Consider the following 18,429-nt stretch of genomic DNA (forward strand, 5'->3'; position numbering starts at 1 on the left):
CTTTTTGGTTTGTGGATAAAGAACCTTTTGAATGTGAAGTATCAGTACTGGGAAGTATTCGCATAAGGAAGAGTCAGAGCCTCTCTGTCTTTTGTTTAAGTGGGTGGTTCATAATGGAAATGGGAGGTTGAATGATTGTGAACATGGTTGCAGAGGCTGCCAGAAACACTGCTGGTAAATGTTGCTATTGGCAGCAATTGCTGGCAAAGATAACCGCTTCTATTTTTTTTTTTCTATTTCTTTTTTTTTTCAATAATCAGTATCAAAACTGTCCAGAAAAGGACTTTTTTCAATGTCAATTCAATTTTAAAATGTTTTCACCTTTTTTTTTTTTTTAAATAATCTGAAGATATTCATGAAAAACTGATTATTCTGGCATTCATGTTATTTCATAAAAACAACCTTTTTTTTTTTTTTTTTTTTTTTTTTTTAAGGATATTTTATAGCAATGTTTGACCATGTTTTTTGGAGCGACTTTTTCGGCCACTTTGTCTGGACAGTGATTTTGTGCTTTGACGGTTGTTGAACATGTTGCTTTGATGGATTATTCCTGAGTTCTGTGTTTGAAGTGTCTCTTACTGCATTTGAGTTACTCATCAAAATATTTGCACAACCATTGCAGATTTTTTCTTAGATGGCTAGTTACGGCAGTGTAGCTGCAAGATTATACTTTGTACTAGTGGCAAAAATCTGAAGCATTTCCAATTTTGTTACTGTAGCTACTTTTTCACATACTGGAGGACTCAGTACTTACCTCCTACTTCCTGATTTCCTCTGTTATTTCCCAGCTTTTATGTAGCAGCTCTGTTAAATTTATAGCCAAGGAATACACTGTAGGTCTTTCTGTGCAGCCACTGTGTAGCTACTTTTCTGTGCTCCTACTTAAATAATTGATGGAAGTCTTATTTGGAGAATGGAGACATTCCTAATTAATCAGACTTTTGCACAAAAACCATTCACACGCACAAGATTTTGTCAGGTAAAGTAGTAGAGTCCATCACTGTGATACTAAAGAACTTCCGAAGTATTAACCTCTGCTTTTTTTTCCTAAAGCTTTCTTGCGTCAGTACCTCCTCTTCTAGAATTATCATCTCTGAAAGCCCTCTCACTCAAATAAACGTTTGTTAACAGCATAAGTGTAGTTATACACACAGTGCAAATTGTTGACTAAAAATTGCCTTTTGTTTGCCTCCTCACTGCCTTCCCTCACATCATTTTAAAATTCAGTCCCTCAAAGTCTGTGAAATCCCAATATAGTTAACAGACACTATGTAAGTTACTAACAAGTTTTAAGATGAAAATTAATTACTACATTTTTTATTTGATATGTTAGTTATAATATGCCCGCTAGATGCCACTCTAGACAATCATAAAGACAGTAATGGGTGAAACTCCACTACTACTTTTGTATTTTTCCGATTAATATTGTATTTGTTCTGTTTGTTAAAGCACTGTGTTAGCTTTCCCTTCACTGCGTACCAACTGATGTAGCTTTTAAATCCTATTTTCAGGTATTTTTCAGAATTTGGCAAATTAGTGTCAAGCACTTACAAATTATTACTTCTATAATTGTGGGAGTAATCACATATTTTTTTCAGAGCAACAGATAGCGAAGAGAATTTCAATACCTAAACTCCACTAGAAATCCATAATTTTAACATGAAAACTGGAAGTATGGGATTAAAAAGAAAAAAAAAAGGTAGAAAGAAGTATACTCTTTTTTAAATGAGGAAGAGGAGAAGTTTGCGTTTGGATATAAAATGTGACAAAAGGTGGTTTTTATGTCTAGTTATATTTGTGTCAGGTTGTGTGGAGGATGGGAGAATTTTATGCTGGCATCTCTATGTCATAAGGAGGAAAATGGAGTAATGGCTGGCAACACCAGTATGAAATTTAGGACTGACTGCAGACAAGCAGAGGAGGGAAGTTTCTGAGGTGAGCAGATTTTGAGGGATGGTGAAAACAATGATCCTGTGCTCATTTTCCTTGTGCCAGCTGCCTGCAAAGCCAGGGGTGCCATGGTGAGCTTGTTGCTGCTGTCAGAGGGGAGTTGCTGAGAAGGTTGGCATCGCTTCTGAGAATGGCTGTCAGCTACTTGAGAGAGCCTTGAGCCAGCTCCAGCTGTACATTTCTGTACATTAGTAATTCACAAGTTTCTTTCTGCAGCCTTTTCCATTGAAGTTTAAGTAAGGTTTTCCTGGAAGCAATTTGGTGAAGTAGAGCTGGCTCATAAAGTCAGATCAAGTGCTTGAACAAACTGTTAAATACTGCCTGCTCCCCACTGTTCTTGTCCTCGTTTTAAAGAGCCACACTGTCTTACTTGGTTTGGCAAGGCTTTCTTCGCATTGCATCTGACAGAAGGTCAGATCCCCAATGCTGAACTTTTTCTATGCTCATTGTCATCCCTATCCAGTAAAAACACTGTAATGTGAAACTGTTTCATACATAAGCAGTGCATCCTGTTAAAGGCAGGTGTCAAGTTCTTGATTAATATCTTTACAAAGCTTTGCAAGACACTTGTTAAATATACAAATTATATGAAATTTGTATTGAATCCCTTGAATTAACTGATCTTATTACCTGCGTCTTCTCTGAAGGTACATTTGTCTGTGGAGCATTGCAATGTGACATACGTTCAGAGGAGGTAAACAGTGATATCCTAAGTCTTTTTTCCATGCTTCTGTTACAGGGACGGAACATAGCATTCTGTGTTTTTTTCCTTGAGAAGGATCATGAAAATTCATAGACCTGTCAATTATGGATTTTAAGGAGAGTGACCTTTTACTTAACTGTTTTTGACAGCTTGCCATCCTTTGCCAGCTCCTTAGAAAATGTGTATGCAGCCTTCTTGATGTCTTAATCCCTGCTGTTCGCTTCATTCCTCAAATGGAGCTGCATAAGGGCCATTCTGTAGTGGTTCCACTCTGAGATAATCCCTGTGCCAAGATAGTGTTCCTCAGAGCTACCATTTCGTGCACAGACCTTACCATCTTACCTTCCCGATAGCCTCATCTGATATGACAATACAGGGCAAGATCCTCATACCATAAGAAATAATTCTACTTCAGTGGGCTCTGGCAATACAATGTTCATTTTTTATAATTTCACACAAGTCTCTGAATTCCAGTTAATTTTGTTTATGACTGCCTAATTTAATACAAAATCAGCATGGGCAACAGTCTACTGCTGTTGCCTCTTCAAAGCCTATTCTCTCAGAATCAGGAATAGATTCAGATTTAGCCTGGGTCTTTCTGGAAATATAGTTAACTGGATGACACTTGGAGGCAAGTGGCTTTTGTATGAAATTACACTTCGATTATACTAAAGAATACAGTGAAGTGAATGAGGGTGAAATAATCTGGTAGTGTTCTATTGACTTCAGTTACTGACATCCTGAACTATGTATTTTTTCCAAAGCAGTTGAGTTTCTTTCAGTTGTGTTAGACTGCATATATTGACCGTTCGTGAAAATTCCTGAAGGTTGTAATTATTTCCTTTGATATAACATTAATTTTTTCTGCTCTTTTACACTGCCTTCTTAACAGTATCCTTTTTCGGCATCCCAGATTGGTTTTTAATTACTTGAACTATTCTTTTAAGTCATGAAAACCTGCTTTATCTCTGATCTGTCTGAGTGGAATCCATAGGAGATTTGTCATCAAGGAGAGGTTTAAGTCAGATTCCTCAATTCAAGTCTGAAGGGACTTGAGAGACGTATATAAATTTGTAAAAAAGTGACTCTCTGGAATGCAATTCATATCATATGGAATTCATCATTAATATATAATGCAAGACATACTCTTCTTACTTTGAAGACAATATTTTTTTTTCTTTATTTTGTAGGCCTCTTGGTATTTTTATGATACGCAGCACAATTTTAAATTTTTAGCTGATGGGATGACAGAAATGTTAAGCATGATATCAGTGTAGCTTTTGTCTGCACACCTTTTCTGCTTCATCTTGTTGGTATACCTTTAAAACAGAAAAACAAAATGTATTCTGGGTCTAGTAACAATGTTTGGGATCACAATTTTCTTGAGCTTTCCTAGAGGAAGGGTCATAAATGTGTCTGAATAGATTTATTTATTTTGTCTTTGCAATTCTGTGTTACATATAAGGAAAAAAACCCCACCCAACAGTGTTATAGATGAAAATAAGGCGGTTGTATTGAAGGATTTTTGTGAAAAACAGAAACACTTACTTTAGATAAATAATTTCTTTGTGTTTGGTGTGCACTTTTCTTACTGAGAGGTTTTCATGAGCTTATAAATTTACTGTGAAAGAATGCTGCTATTGCTTTTTTACCTTCTAAGTGTCACATTAGAAGAAACAAGTGTTAATTAGTTTAGGTAAATATTTATAATTTAAACGGTAGTTTGTAAGTTTACATTGCCTTCTCTTTTTCATCAAGCTGTGAAAGTGAAAGGTATCCTGTGTAGTTCCCGTTGCTGTTCTGTAAGGCTTTGTTTAGAGAAAGAAGTTTATCTAGAATGTTGAGAAGAAAACAGTCTGATTAACAATTAGTCTCAGGACTTAGGTTTTATGCTCAGCTTTCTTGACATTTAAGTTTTTCTCTTTTCTGAATAAAGTCCTGGCACCATTGAAATCAATGTGAGTTATTACTCACTGCAAGAAAGCAAAGGTTTTACTCCTTTGCATTAGTTTCTCAAACCTATCAATATATTTGGACACCTGAGATGGTGTCCATTTGGACACCAGCATGAACTAAAGTTTAACAAATTGCTGAAGATTTTCTGGTGACATAAGAGACCAAACAATCCTCTGTTACAAAACAGAATTTTTTTAGGATTTGTTTTTTGAGTCTTTTGTTGGTGATTGGTTTGGGTTTGTTGGTTTCTTTTGGGGTTGTTATTTTGGGTTGTTACTTTTTTTGTTGGTTTTTTTTTTCTTTGGTTGTGGGGTGGTTTTTTTTTTTTTTTGTTGGTTTGGTTTGAAGTTCATGTTTATGTTGGTCTCTTTAAAATGCAAATCAGTGCAAGTAAAGATACATTTACAGTTATCTGACAAATTCAGTTATCTATGATTCTGTGGTTCACCTCCTTGCTGTTCTCTGCAGCACAGCGTGGTGGCGAAGCAGTATTTTTCAGGGGGCTGCAGCCTTAAATAATAACAATAAAAAGAATAAGGTAATTCCTTTGTTTTGAACTCAGTTTGTTCTCTGTATTAACCACATCATGTCAGCGTAACAGTTCTTCAGAACTGTTATCAAATTGTAACTTAGTTTTACGACCACAAAAAAGTGTTACAAGTAGAACTGTAGCTTCACTTAACATTTCAGCTATAATGCAAAGTATTTTTAGGAGCAGTTAAGTAATTAAAGGCTAACCCAATGATAGAAAAAAATGTAGCAATTCACAGATTTTAAAGATATGATGTCACAAGTCTTCACTGTTGATGAAAAGTTCTCAGGTTTCATATTTACTTGCAGCTATTTTAAAGCTGATCTGGTCATAACTGTCCATACTGAGACTTTTGAAATGCACCTGTTAGAGCTTTCATGCACGTGGCCTGTGTTTTAAAGAACACTTATGCTTGAGCAGTTGAATTTGCAAAAATACGCCTGCATATTTAATTAACTTCTTGCCTTTTAATTGTAATTCAATTACTTGAACCTAACATACTGGTAGGAAGATGCAAAACATGAAATGGATAAATTTACCAAATAAAGTGAAATTGCACTGATTTATTTTTTAAAAAAGTATTTTCATGTCCACCAAAATTCCACTCTCTTTTCTATTCCAGAATCGAATGGAAGAAAGCAAAGCACTCTTTAGGACAATTATCACATATCCATGGTTCCAGAACTCTTCAGTCATTCTGTTCTTAAATAAAAAAGATCTCTTAGAGGAGAAAATTATGTACTCCCATCTAGTTGATTATTTTCCAGAGTATGATGGTAAGTATAAAGACATCAGAGCTCATGCCCTATTTACACTGCAGTAATGAGAAATCGTAATAGGCTTGTGCAAATACTAGACAGATAGATAATTTGATATATTTTGCACTTAAAAAAAAAGGTGCTTTGCAATTTTTAATAATCTAAATTTTTAAAATGTGATTGAATTCTTGTGGGATTTTGTAGACTGCTAGGATTTCATTTTATAAATTGGGGTGGAGGTTTAGACTGAAGTACAAAAGCTAAAAAGAAAAAAAATGCATTCCTTGTGCCACTCAGAAAAACCAGTACCACTCTTTCCACCCTTTTATTGTACCTCTTTTTTTCCTGTATTTTGATTTTACATTATTTATGTGAAGCTTAATATGCTTGTCCATAAAAAGTTGTGTGGATCATACAGCTGTTTCTACTAAACCTGTACTTTCAGAAAGTTCTCCTGAGGTAAAAAGCTAAGTATTTTGAGGTAACTGGGTGGTAGCCTTGGTAACAGAAAAACTCGTATAATTAGAGGTCTAAAGAACTAAATGCTCCTATTTAAAAAAAATAAATAAACATCTTTTGTCCCACCAACGAGTGAGTAGCATATTTCAAAGCTGAATAAAAGAGTAAATCTCTTATGTTCAAATATGGAAAGTAATAATAGGGAAAATGTACATTTTGTTTCCTGTTTAAGGGGAAGAGAGGGTGAACAGTCTGCAGATCACAACCACTTCGCAGTCTAAATTCAACATTAACTCTTTCAATTTTTTCTGAATTCCTGAGATATTAAATGTTCTTTCAAACCTCAATTTTCCATTCTTGAATTTCAGGCAAACAAAAATTTAAATTACATGATGGTCAGTAGAGATCTGATTAGATAAATAAGTTTGGGTATAGTCTTTGAATAGTGCAGTAGATTTTGAGAGAGTGCTGTGTCTAGCTACTATGAAACTGAAAATTCTAGCAGGTTGTTTAAAATAGTAAGTGGTTTACTTTGAAGAAATCAGTGTCTTTCATAGTCTTAGAGTTTCCTTCACAAATACTGCAAATTTACTCATGGTAGTGTGAGACTTATCATTGCTGCTGTTTATATAGAGCCTGGGTGACCAAGCCAAAGGTTAGAGTTTGTTGTGTGTTAGAAGCTGTAGAAGCATTGAACAGTCTTCTAGAGAGCATATGATCTGCTTACATCCCCAAATCTCAGGAACTATGTTATCTGTGTATGTGTATGTACGTACATATATGTGTATATGTGTTCATGTGCATACATATATTGCAGAATCTTAATTCCCCCTCCACATGGATTTGCAGCACACCAGAAGGTACATTATTTCTCTTCCATGCATTCCCTACATAAATTTTATAGTTACCCAAATTGGAAATGTTATCAATTGTAAGCTTGAAGTACTAAAGATAAGGTTATCATCCAGCTGAAAAATATGTGGGCATGTGCTAACCCCCAGAGTACAGATTTCATAAGTACTGAAGGACAGAGCTAGATATAGCAGCTGAGTGCTGATATTTATATTACCATGTAATGACAGGCCTAAGGAGGAGAACAGTAGGAGGCAACACAGAAAACATGCATGTTCTGTAGAAATGCAAATTTCAGAAACAGGAGAGCAAGGCAGTAATGGCCTTCGGAGGTAGCCTGGAATAATGCAACAGAATTTAACAGCTTGTGACTTACGTTCGTGCTTCTGCACTGCTCTTTTGGCTGTAAATGTAAATGAATCCTCACTGTTCCAGCTTGGAAGTCATTACTTTACCTTCTCTCTTCTGTAAAGCTGAACATGTGGTTTAGCTCTGTCCCTCTGAGAATTACAACCTTAATTTAGATCTGATAGGATCATTATTATACATAATTTAGATAACAAGTGATTTGTTAGAACATGAACCTTCTGCAGTCAAACAGCTTCAGCTGGAGAGCATGTGTATTTTATTATCACTAAAGTAAATGAGGTTCTGTTGGTAACGATGTCAGTCTAGTTCAGGATCTAACTTCATTACACTACCTACTAAAATACTCATAAAACTAGTGTTACCATACTAAAACAACTGAAATATAATTTAAATACAGTACATGTAGACTGAACATTCAGTCAATTCTCTTAACGTTTTCTTTAAAGATTTACTAGTGTAGCTAATTTCTCTGTTTTCATTCTGTGCAGTTCTGAGTTCCCTGTTTTAAACATTATCTTGTCAAAGAAAGAGGATAGTCATCAGCGAAAGAGCAGCTTTGACATGATAACTCTAACTTGATGGAATTTATGGAATTTCCTTCCATCTTTATTTTTCATAGTTCCTGCCAGGAAGAAAGTAGCCAGCGTATGATGCTATTGATTAACCCTTTTACATGAGGACTATAGACTGAGCCTTTCTTGTTTTCTGTTAAAAGAAGTTCAAGTACTGAATTGGTTTTAAGAAAACTGACCTCCTCTTCTTAATTATCAGGACCACAACGGGATGCACAAGCGGCACGAGAGTTCATCCTGAAGATGTTTGTAGATCTGAATCCAGACAGTGACAAAATTATCTACTCCCACTTCACATGCGCTACAGACACAGAGAATATCCGCTTCGTCTTTGCTGCTGTCAAGGACACAATCCTACAGTTAAACCTGAAGGAGTACAACTTGGTCTAACTGTGTCTAGGAGGCCCTCCAAAACTACGCTTGTGTGATTGAAGATATACAAGAGGGACTGTATTATCTGTGAAAACAATTTGCATAATACTAATTTATTGCCGGCCTGGACTCTGTGAATGTCCACAGAGTTTGTAGTTAATATTATGATTTTATTTAAACTATATGGAGGGAAAAAAAAAGGATGCTGAAATACATTCACAGCACATTCCTCATTTTTTAGGCAAAACCTTGTAACTCAATGTGTTTTAAATTCTCAGTCGTACATTACAAAGGATAGCAAGTTTTGCTATTGAAGCAAAATCAAGCTGGTTTCTTCTTTCCCTGACCGTTTCTCTCTCCCTCTTTCCTCTCCTTCTTGTCTTTTACGAGGTACAATGGCCTTTTTTTTTTTTTCCCCCTGCATTCCTGGCTGAAATATTTTCTGTTGAGTGATTTGGTCAGGAAAATACTATCATACGAATTCAAATCATCATTCATTCTAATTTTATAGTATGTACTTTCTCTGAAGGATTAAAAGTATTGATACTGTGATTTTTAAATTCTTGACACAGGTGTCTTAATTCTGTCTTCTCTTTTGAGACTAGAATATTTGGATTGTGAAATGGAATTACAGTTGTCTAAGATATTAAATTTAACCATATTTTCACAGTTCATTAAGGTGCACAGAAGACAGTAATGAAATTAAGACACAACCTGGGATGTATATGTGGAGTATGTTAGAATCTCTTTTTATTTGCCATGTGCCATTTCTTTTTCTTCTTTGATTCAAAAATGCCAAATAGAAATGTCATAGACACTACATCTTCCCCAGTGGCTACAGCCTGAAACAGTGGGGTGGTTTGGTTTTGGTTTTTTTTTTCAGTTGTGTGGGGTTTTTTCCTTAAGTCAGAGCTTTTTTAAGTGTTCTTTTTCCACAATAGAAAAATTATTTTTATTATATAAGATTAATGTTGCCAAATCTGGCTTTTTATAAAAACAATACTCTTGAAACATAAGATACGGATTGAAATGCCAAACTGATGGGTTGGGAACTGACCTGATTGAGTCAACTGCCAAATGATAAACAAACATAGTTTCAGCTCTCATGTTCCCTTTTTTAGAAATTGTTCTATTTTCTAATGCCAAAACCAACAGTGTGAATGAATATGCTACAAGGTGCCCCATGCACACGCATGTGGTCTACTAGTTTAAAGACAGTTCAAGTCCTTATGTCAGATATGGCATGAGTTTGTTTTCTGTAACAATATCAAGGCACCTTTAGTTGTATAACAAGAAATCATTGATGAGAAATCATGTTCAGGAACCTTTCTTGATAAGGTTGCGTGTTAACTAACTGATTTGCAGACATTTGATAGGCTTTCATGCAAAATAGCCTCTCTCAACATTCTTTAGAAAAGATTTATTAATGTAAATGAAACAAAATCATTCTTGAAATTTAAATGTGCAATTTTCTTAACAACAAAAATGCAGCACACAGTGATGATCCTTTATTCTGCAGCTTAGATTGAAAGGTGTTTTTTGACCAGGTGCATGATTGCTAGCAAGCAATAGAAAACTCAGAGCTCAGACATATAATTGGGTTGATTATCTGCAATGCCAAGTAGCACTAGAGTGCACTTAACACAGAAGTTGCTGCTCATAGCAGCAGATGGGAGGTGGAAAAAAGAATGGCTTATTAATTAATCACCAAAGTTGAACAATAAATACTAATAAGACCTTTTTTAATCCTTAATCCTCCCAAATCCAAAACAACAATAATAACAGTTGCTATTTTTTGCTCCGTCTTAAAACACCTTGTAATTTAAAACTGGTTGTAGGTATAGTGCAATTATGAATGCTATAATCATTGTACATACATCTATATATATATATGGCAGCATCCATATTGGCTTTGTAATCATTAATTTTTGGCAAATTGAATGTGCTGTATTGATATGTATCTATGTAATTGTATTGTATGTCTTATAGCTAATTCACATTTTAAATAATGTTATTTTATTTACTTTTTTAAGAGAGAAGAATGTAAATTTTGTCAGTTTATTTCTGACTAGGGATTTGTTGTTGTTTTTTATTTACAAAACAAAAAAAATTACTATAGTACAGAGCGGTACTAGCATCGTGCTGTATAAAATCATTTGCACATTCCTGAATAGAAGTAAATTTGAGACACCCAGTCAGAGGCCATTCGCATTCAGAATAATGCTTAAATCTTGTCAGGGCTTTATATAGGTGTAGAAACCAGTCTTACTAGAATTTATGCTGTTGTGTCTAGGATTGGAGCATAAGCTTTAAATACAAATTTAATTTATATTTGGCAGATTCACATTAGGTTACTTTTACTTTTCTAATCAGCTTTATTAGAAAAGTAAATTTAGAGGCATTTCAAATCATTGTACATAAGTACTAATGAGTGTATGCTGTTACCCTAAAATACCATGAAAAAATACAAAACATCATATCAATCAAACAGGCTTTTCAGAAACTGCGGAAAACTTAAATACAACAACAACATCCAAAAAGTCACTATTGTTAATGATTTTAAGGAGTTAAAGCATTTTATTTAATAAAGCTAAAGCAGGTATATCTAGGTTATAAAAAGTGACACTGACATTCTGAATAGGGGATCAGAGCAGTGACTCTTACATACAGCATAACAAAATTGGTCCTATTCTTGCTATAAATGCAATAGAGTTTCTGTTCACACAGTTCCACTGTTGATAATACCCCTTCTTTTAACTTAGGAATACATTGCCCATGTGGGATTAGTGCTACAAATGGAACTGTAGCAAAAAAAACCACCACACACACACACAAAAAACACCCAACCCAAACAAACAAAAAAACCCCAGACAGTGGTGTCTAACAAAGGTTTGGGTTTGTTTGGGGATTTTTAGTTTGTTTTGTTTTGTTATGGGATATTGGGTGAGGGAGAAGGAAACGTGGTTCTAAGTTTTGTATAAAAACAAAACAGAAGTTTACTCATGCTTTATAGTTACATTGTGATTGCAAAAGTTTTCAAGAGTGTGTGCCACTGGGCTACTTATGGTATGTTTTAGATAAGTCGAACTTGTAGCAATGTTTAGATCATTTGAGCATGTTCTGGAAGAAAAAAAAAAAAACACACAAAAAATAGGCAAGCTTTACATGAATCACCTAACACAGCATTGCAGTGTGACAGTTTACAAAGACATTTACTTTTTAAATGACGCAGCTGTTCCCACCTGCAGTGTATTCAGTTGTAGTAGTGGTGCTGTTGTTTTAATTGGTGGTTTCTACTATGCCTTACAGTGCTTGAGTCCAGAAGTTTGTGCCTCTAATATGAAGCTAAGGCAGAAATATCAAGACAGAAACCCTTTTAACTTTGCCAAAATTACGTGATTTCTTTGAATGTCATATATGGGGGAGAAGGAAAACGTCTTGGGAACCTGTGTATTCTAGATGTTCACTAGCACAAGAAAGCTGTAATACGTGTTTTACAGAAACCTTAAACTTGCCTTTTTCACAAATTAACTGGCACTGTCCTTGCATATATAGGATGACGCAGCTATAAGGGCAGTTTACTTTTTATAATTCAGACTCTTTTGATTGTCAAGGTGTATGGACTGTAGTTTTTAATCATATTGCCACATGATTGTGAATCACTTTTTAAAGTTTGAAGTGGAGAAGAGACTCTTTATGCTGGATATCAGTCAGAACTGACTGCATGATTTGCAAAAACTCTAAATGGGGAGAAAGGGCTGCATATGAAGACATTGCTGGACTCCCAGCATTTGTTTGTAAGGTTCAGAAGACTTTCAGATTACTCAACCTCATGACCCTTTCTTTGTTACACATTCTTCACAGAAGAATGAAATATTAGGAGAAAATAAAGACATGTTAACCCACATGAAAAAATAAAATTTAGCCAATTAATTTATTATATGTGCTGCTGTTCTTGGAGCTCTCTGCATGGTTGTCCTGCAGACTAATACATTAGTGAACTAATGAAGTGTGCACAGCATATTAACAAGGCCTAAAAGTGACCTACCTCTAGCTAAGAGACCAGGAGAGTAAATATGTTCTGGAGAGACCGTCATAAGTTAGGAAATTAAAATGTCATGTGTAGGTAATTAACTATGGCTTTTAGAAGTTCACACTTTTGTAAATACAGTCCCTCTTCTGACATAAACCATAAATTCTAAAATTTAAAATGCATTAAACATGTAAAGCCATCTGTCCCTGTCCAGTTTGTGAGTTTAGTGGGGATCTTGCAAAACCATATGTTTAGTTTTAAGAGGAGCTACTGATATTTCCTCTTTCTTGACTCTTGGTTACCCATAACATTTTGAGTTTCATCAGTCAAACTAGAAACATTTCTGTGTAGTCAACAATACATTGAGGGTCACTTTTTAGCTAGTTAAAGGGATTTTATTGTAAGTTTCACTTAAGCTTTTTCACAGTAGCCATGCTGCAGGGAATGGAGTAAAGGGAGATTTTGAAGATAGTGTGAAAAATGGAAAGTCAGCCAGGTCAATCTTTCTGTAAATCTGTTGGTTTGGGTTTTTTCTCTCAAAATAGTCTAAGGTGAAGTCTGTTGCTGGATTCCTCATTTACTGTGCTGCAGGAAATCCTTATTTGACCAATTCCTTTTTTCTTCAGGGTGGAGTGTCAGATATGTTTTTAAACAGTATTTAAAAATAAAGATCATATTTGCTGTTCTTAAAGTGTCATTTAAATGCATGTATTGTGTGGTGTTTGAGGGACAGAAATAGGGGTTTTGACAAAAAAAACTAATATTGTACAGTTACTGCCCCTCAAAAATGTTGCTGGTTAAAAATACAATATTTTTGGCCATAACTTCGTACTATAGTATCTTCATTCTTTGAAGTTTAGCTTTTCCAAAATATTATTTGGGCTTATTGTTCTCCCATAATGCTGCTTTATGATAAATGTTGGATAGATGTATTATTCCATTATTACTTTTTAATTACACATGCTCTGTCATCATTGTCTAAATATTAAAATTTCCAGAAGATTACAGCCAGAATGTTCAAAATATGTAAGGTTTGTTACAGTGGAGACAGTATTAATAAAGGGGGGTTTTGATTTGTTTACAATGGAAACTTGGAAGCATGAGGGGAAAGAAATACTACTTGTATCTCACTAATAGAAAACTTTCAGAATTTGTAGGTGGCAAGGTGAATTTCTTGAGCATTTTGGCTGTTTGCAGTAGTACTGCAGGAGCAACTTTTTTTGATCTATATGTTCACCTATGCCACGATAGGAATAATGGAAAGATGCCTGCATGTTGCTTTTCATGTCTTGTATCTGATCAGCAGTCAGTGGATCTCAAATCTTCATTATTGAAGAAATAGAATTTCAGGCCAGTTGCAAAAATTAGTTTGTTCTTTGTTACGTGATCGCAACAGTTTTAAGTAAGATTGCTGAAGTCCAAACAGTTTGCCTAAGCAAGGACTTGAGTGAATGGTTCCTGATTTTTCTTTGCTGTTGCAGAGGGTAAAGGAGAAGGGTCAGTGGGGAAGGACTTATTTTATCTTTATGTCTCAGTGAAGATAATGTCAACAAAAATACAGTGTAAGTGGTGATCTTTAGGTATGTGAAATAGATGTAGAAATTGTATCTGTGTGATAAATTGTGTGTAGTTGTGATAAAACCTTACATCACATACTGTGATTGTATCACCCGATTGCCACCCGCTTTGTAGGATACTGTCCCAAAACCCTGGGAGTTCCAGAGTACTTTTAGGCTGCCATAAATCACACAGTTGCCAGCTCCTCAGGAACACATCTGTTGTCAGTACCTGGTATCAAGGCAAGTAATCTCCTTTTATATCTCATTGCTACAAAAAGAACTAGCCTCAAAGACCTCCTCAGTTCTCAGTTTCCAGTTCTCAGCTGCACTGGGTTTTCCCTTTCATTTATGTCAGCCCTGCCACTTGTCCAGCCAATAAACTGGGTGAAAAACCCCACTCATTTTTGCTCTTGCTTGGCTCGTTTGGTCTAATCTTAAGAAGTTTCAGGCAATTCGGCTTGGTGTTAGGGGTGGAGAAGTACAAGAATTGGGCTTTCATCTCACAGAAAAACAAATAAATAGTTCTTGTTTGTTTCCAGTAAGATCTTAAAAAGGAGGGAGGAGGGATGGAGGAAATGGTCTTCTTTTTTAGATGCTTAAAATGCCATGTCACTGTGCATGACATTAAAGGTTTACTGTGTCCTTGTCCAAGGCACTCTTTCCTTCTCCATTCACACTTGTCTTATCACACTGATTAATTGCTTCCTGCCATTGAAAGGAAATATTTTTACAGTACTGCTTTATGTGTGTACACTCTGAAATACTTTCTGATCCTTGTGAATTAAATGTAAATTGGTCTGCTAAAATTGAACAATTTATGAAGTGTAATACAGCTGAAGAAAGCTGCACTTTTTGCTTAATCTTACTTCATGTTCCTTCTGCGATTTTGTTCTGACTGTTTTTCTGTATCTTTCCTTTATCCTGTTTGCCATAAAGAGAAGGTTGTTTGACACATCAGATTCAGTTCTGGTTATCATTACTGAATTGATTATACTGGCTGAAGACAAATTGTGAATAAGAATAACTTTCAAAAGTTCCTGTAATCAGGGGCAGATCCAGTTAGTCTTGTAGACACACATTTCGGAAAACAAAACTAACACTATAGTTGTGATACAGTCAACTGAAGGATATAGTAGGCTAACATGCACCAAGTTGGGCCAAAGTACCTGTCTTAATAAGTTAATTTGGCTTGTCAATAGAGAACTTGTTTGCCAAGAAATTACTGAAAATTTTATCCTACAGTCCTGTATCAGGTGGTTAATGCAGTGATCAGGCTGGCACTCAACTAAGGAGAGGTATTAACTGAACGATGAGTTCAAATGTATTCTTGCAGAGATAAGTTATTGCATAAGACTATATGATGCTAACAAAGACACATGCAGTAAGTAGTTAAGACACTGCACTTTTATATGTTATTATAAAGAGGAATCACTCTCTCCCTAAAAATAAAATTCCAGTTATCTCAAGATGAAGTACCGGAGTCTCTTAACAACTGTCAGTTAACTGTGCACAAGTGTATACTACTACAATCTTTTATCACAGGCTGTAGAATATTAGGTTTATTCTAAAAGCTGATTTTGGAAGCAGAAGAATGTTTTGTATCACTATGTTGATTGCTGCCTTTCTTAGCATGTCTTAGAGAACCTTCACAGTTACTGATAGGACCTGATTTATTTTACCTTAAGACATTGACCACCATGTATCATTAAGGTTTTTCTTCAGGTACTTTAGAACATAAACATTTTATCTGACTTTACTGAAGTCAAGCAACCTGAGTGTAACTGAGAGGCAAAAGGCCAGATATAAACATAATCAAACTGGATACTTCCCTTGCATAATGATCTTTCAACACATAAATCAGTAATATCACTATAATATGTCTTAGCATTAGAAAATATTATTCTGACTTGAGTAGCCTAGCAGATGATCATTTTAATTCTTCACTCTTCAATCGTTCTGATGGAAATATGAAAGAACAATTGGCTTACACTAGGCTACAAAACGAGAAGGTGAATTCCTTTCCCCAGCTCTTCAGCACTGTATGCCCTGGTTTGCTACTTTAGCGAGCCATTAAGTGTGACCTTTATTTAGTCTTCTGTGCACAGCAAGCAAAAAGACAGGTCTCTGCCACCAGAAATTAATGAAATGGCAGACAAGTTTAGCTGCTGCAAAACTTCATTTTCTGCAATCTCTTCACACTATTTTAATCTTCGCTTTCAGTAATTCTGTGCTAAATACATGTTAGCAGAAGCAAAATAGATTCACTTGTCTGCTTGGAGGTGTTGAAGTAAAAATTTGACTCCATGGAGATCTGTGAAAAAGAAAGCTACTTCTTAGAGGAGGCTTCTGTTAGAGTTGGTCACTGATATTTCCCATTCCCCATAAATTTGCTAGTTTAAGATCTGTAAGTAACAGAGGTAAAAGCATTAGTGTAAAGAAAGTGCATTGCCATCACCAACAGCAGTCTGGAGCAGACTGACTCAGGCCAATGTGGCATTATTTCAAAATGGGAATAGATGGAAATTCCCACATGGTACACCGCTATCGCTGTGCCACCTATGAACCCAGGGTCCCAAAGGGTGCAAATTTTATCAGAACAGTTTAGTGTCTGATGTGTCAGCATTCGAAGCAAGAGCAATTCTGCTGTTCCTTTACTGGAATAGAGTTTCTCTACCACAGATACACCTTACCCACTTTCTGGTTTTTCCCTCTCCCTCTCTCTCGTTTTTATTTAAAGAAACAGCTTCCAAGGGAACCAGGAAGGCAAGCAACATCCTACACCCTCACTCCAGACAACAGTTTTCAGTAGTCTTTGAGCCCTCAAAAGGGCGATAGGTTTATGAGTATGATCACTGGTTTTAATTTTGAGCCTGTAATTAAAACATCAAGCCTGTAATGTGTGGTGGGATTCAATATGTAGATAGCCCTTGTACTTAAGGAAGATGCCTTTACTGATACTGTAAAAGTTGGTTTCAAGTTTACGACTTCTCAAGTAGCCAGCAAAGAAGTAATTGATGATAGACTGCCATTAACAATGTACTAAGATTTACAGGGAGAACAAGCAGGACACTAGACTGTGAAGTATCCACACACTAAAGTTACTGATGTGGGAGAAGAGGAGTTTCTTTTTGTGGAATACTAATTACTAATTCAGTAACTACTTAATGCTTGTGCCAAAACTACACTGAGAAAATAGCAATGTGGAAATCATCATACCACTTCATAAAAAATCTTTCAAAAATACAAAAAAGTAAAATCTGAGGCATTTTTCCAAGATTTTGAGGCTGTCATTAAAACACAAGTTCCAAATGTATCTGTAAAACCATATACTACCTATCTGTAAAGGCAGGAGCTGTGACGCTTAGGAAATGGCATATATAAAAAATTTAACACAAGCTGATGCCAGGTTACACAATTTTACATCTTTCATCACAGACAGGTACAAACACTTGTAAGTCATTTTTCCGTATGTACATGCACATTTCTATGGCATAGCAAGCATATCAGACATTTTATGATGCCTGAGAGTGCCAAAGTTTTACATATAATGCTTACCTATTTAAAGAATTTCCAGAAAGGTATTGTAAAACTGTTGTAATTTCATAGATTTTAATGAAAAGTAGAAGTTGTGTTTTGTTTGTTGTTTTTGTTTTTCTTTAAATTAAACCGAAGTTTATTTTAAAAGTGTTTTCTACAAGAGCCTGAGTTTCTTCATATCTTATGTCTTAAGTGCAGTGATGGTTGTTCTAGTGGCTGAAGGATATCGGGTTTTCACAGACTACAATGATGATGATAAAATCCTGGATGTTAAAGTAGCATGGGGTCAAGAGACCAGAAGTACCTTGTGAATGTCTGAAAACAGAAACAGTTGGAACATATATTTTTCTCAAATCTTGTTGTATATTTCATCATTTAAACCTCACCATTTGGGATATTAAAAGTTTCAGATGTCCTTCTCAATGTCTTTGATGTTAATATGATATGTATTGATTTTTGGCTTTTAATTTTTAGGAACTATACTGAATGAATTTGGAACTAATTGATCAATTATTTTTTAAGCAACTTCAACTAAATTTATTAGCATTTACTACAAAGTTGCATTTGTGTTCCTAGAAAAATGTTAATAGGGTGGGAATTATTTATCTGCCAAAGAAATAAGACTCTTTTTTCATCATCCATGTTCTAGCAAAGCAAACACTGTCACAGTAAATACTGTAAAAACAAACAAGCACTTAGCAGATCCTAGAGGTTATGTACTTCCCATGCAAGACTCGCCAGTGGCAAAGGGTTTGCACTTTTCCAAAACTTAAGTGT

The 18,429-nt window shown here is 35.3% G+C and overlaps 1 protein-coding gene across 3 annotated transcripts in view; it reads left to right on the top strand.

Moving 5' to 3' along the window:
* LOC115619403 (guanine nucleotide-binding protein G(q) subunit alpha) overlaps positions 1–15,072 on the top strand; it is a 122,235-nt gene extending 107,163 nt beyond the window's left edge. For 2 of the 3 annotated variants that reach the window (XM_030511595.1, XM_030511596.1), the window contains 2 exons: positions 5,764–5,917; positions 8,351–15,072. In XM_030511595.1, coding sequence (XP_030367455.1) covers positions 5,764–5,917; positions 8,351–8,541 — 345 coding nt within the window. In that variant the 3' untranslated portion in view covers positions 8,542–15,072. The remainder of the gene's footprint in view (positions 1–5,763; positions 5,918–8,350) is intronic. The other variant, XM_030511594.1, reaches the window with a different exon arrangement.
* The last annotated feature ends 3,357 nt before the right edge of the window (positions 15,073–18,429 follow it).

The sequence above is a fragment of the Strigops habroptila genome, chromosome Z, assembly GCF_004027225.2.
Source record: "Strigops habroptila isolate Jane chromosome Z, bStrHab1.2.pri, whole genome shotgun sequence".
Lineage (NCBI taxonomy): Eukaryota > Metazoa > Chordata > Aves > Psittaciformes > Psittacidae > Strigops > Strigops habroptila.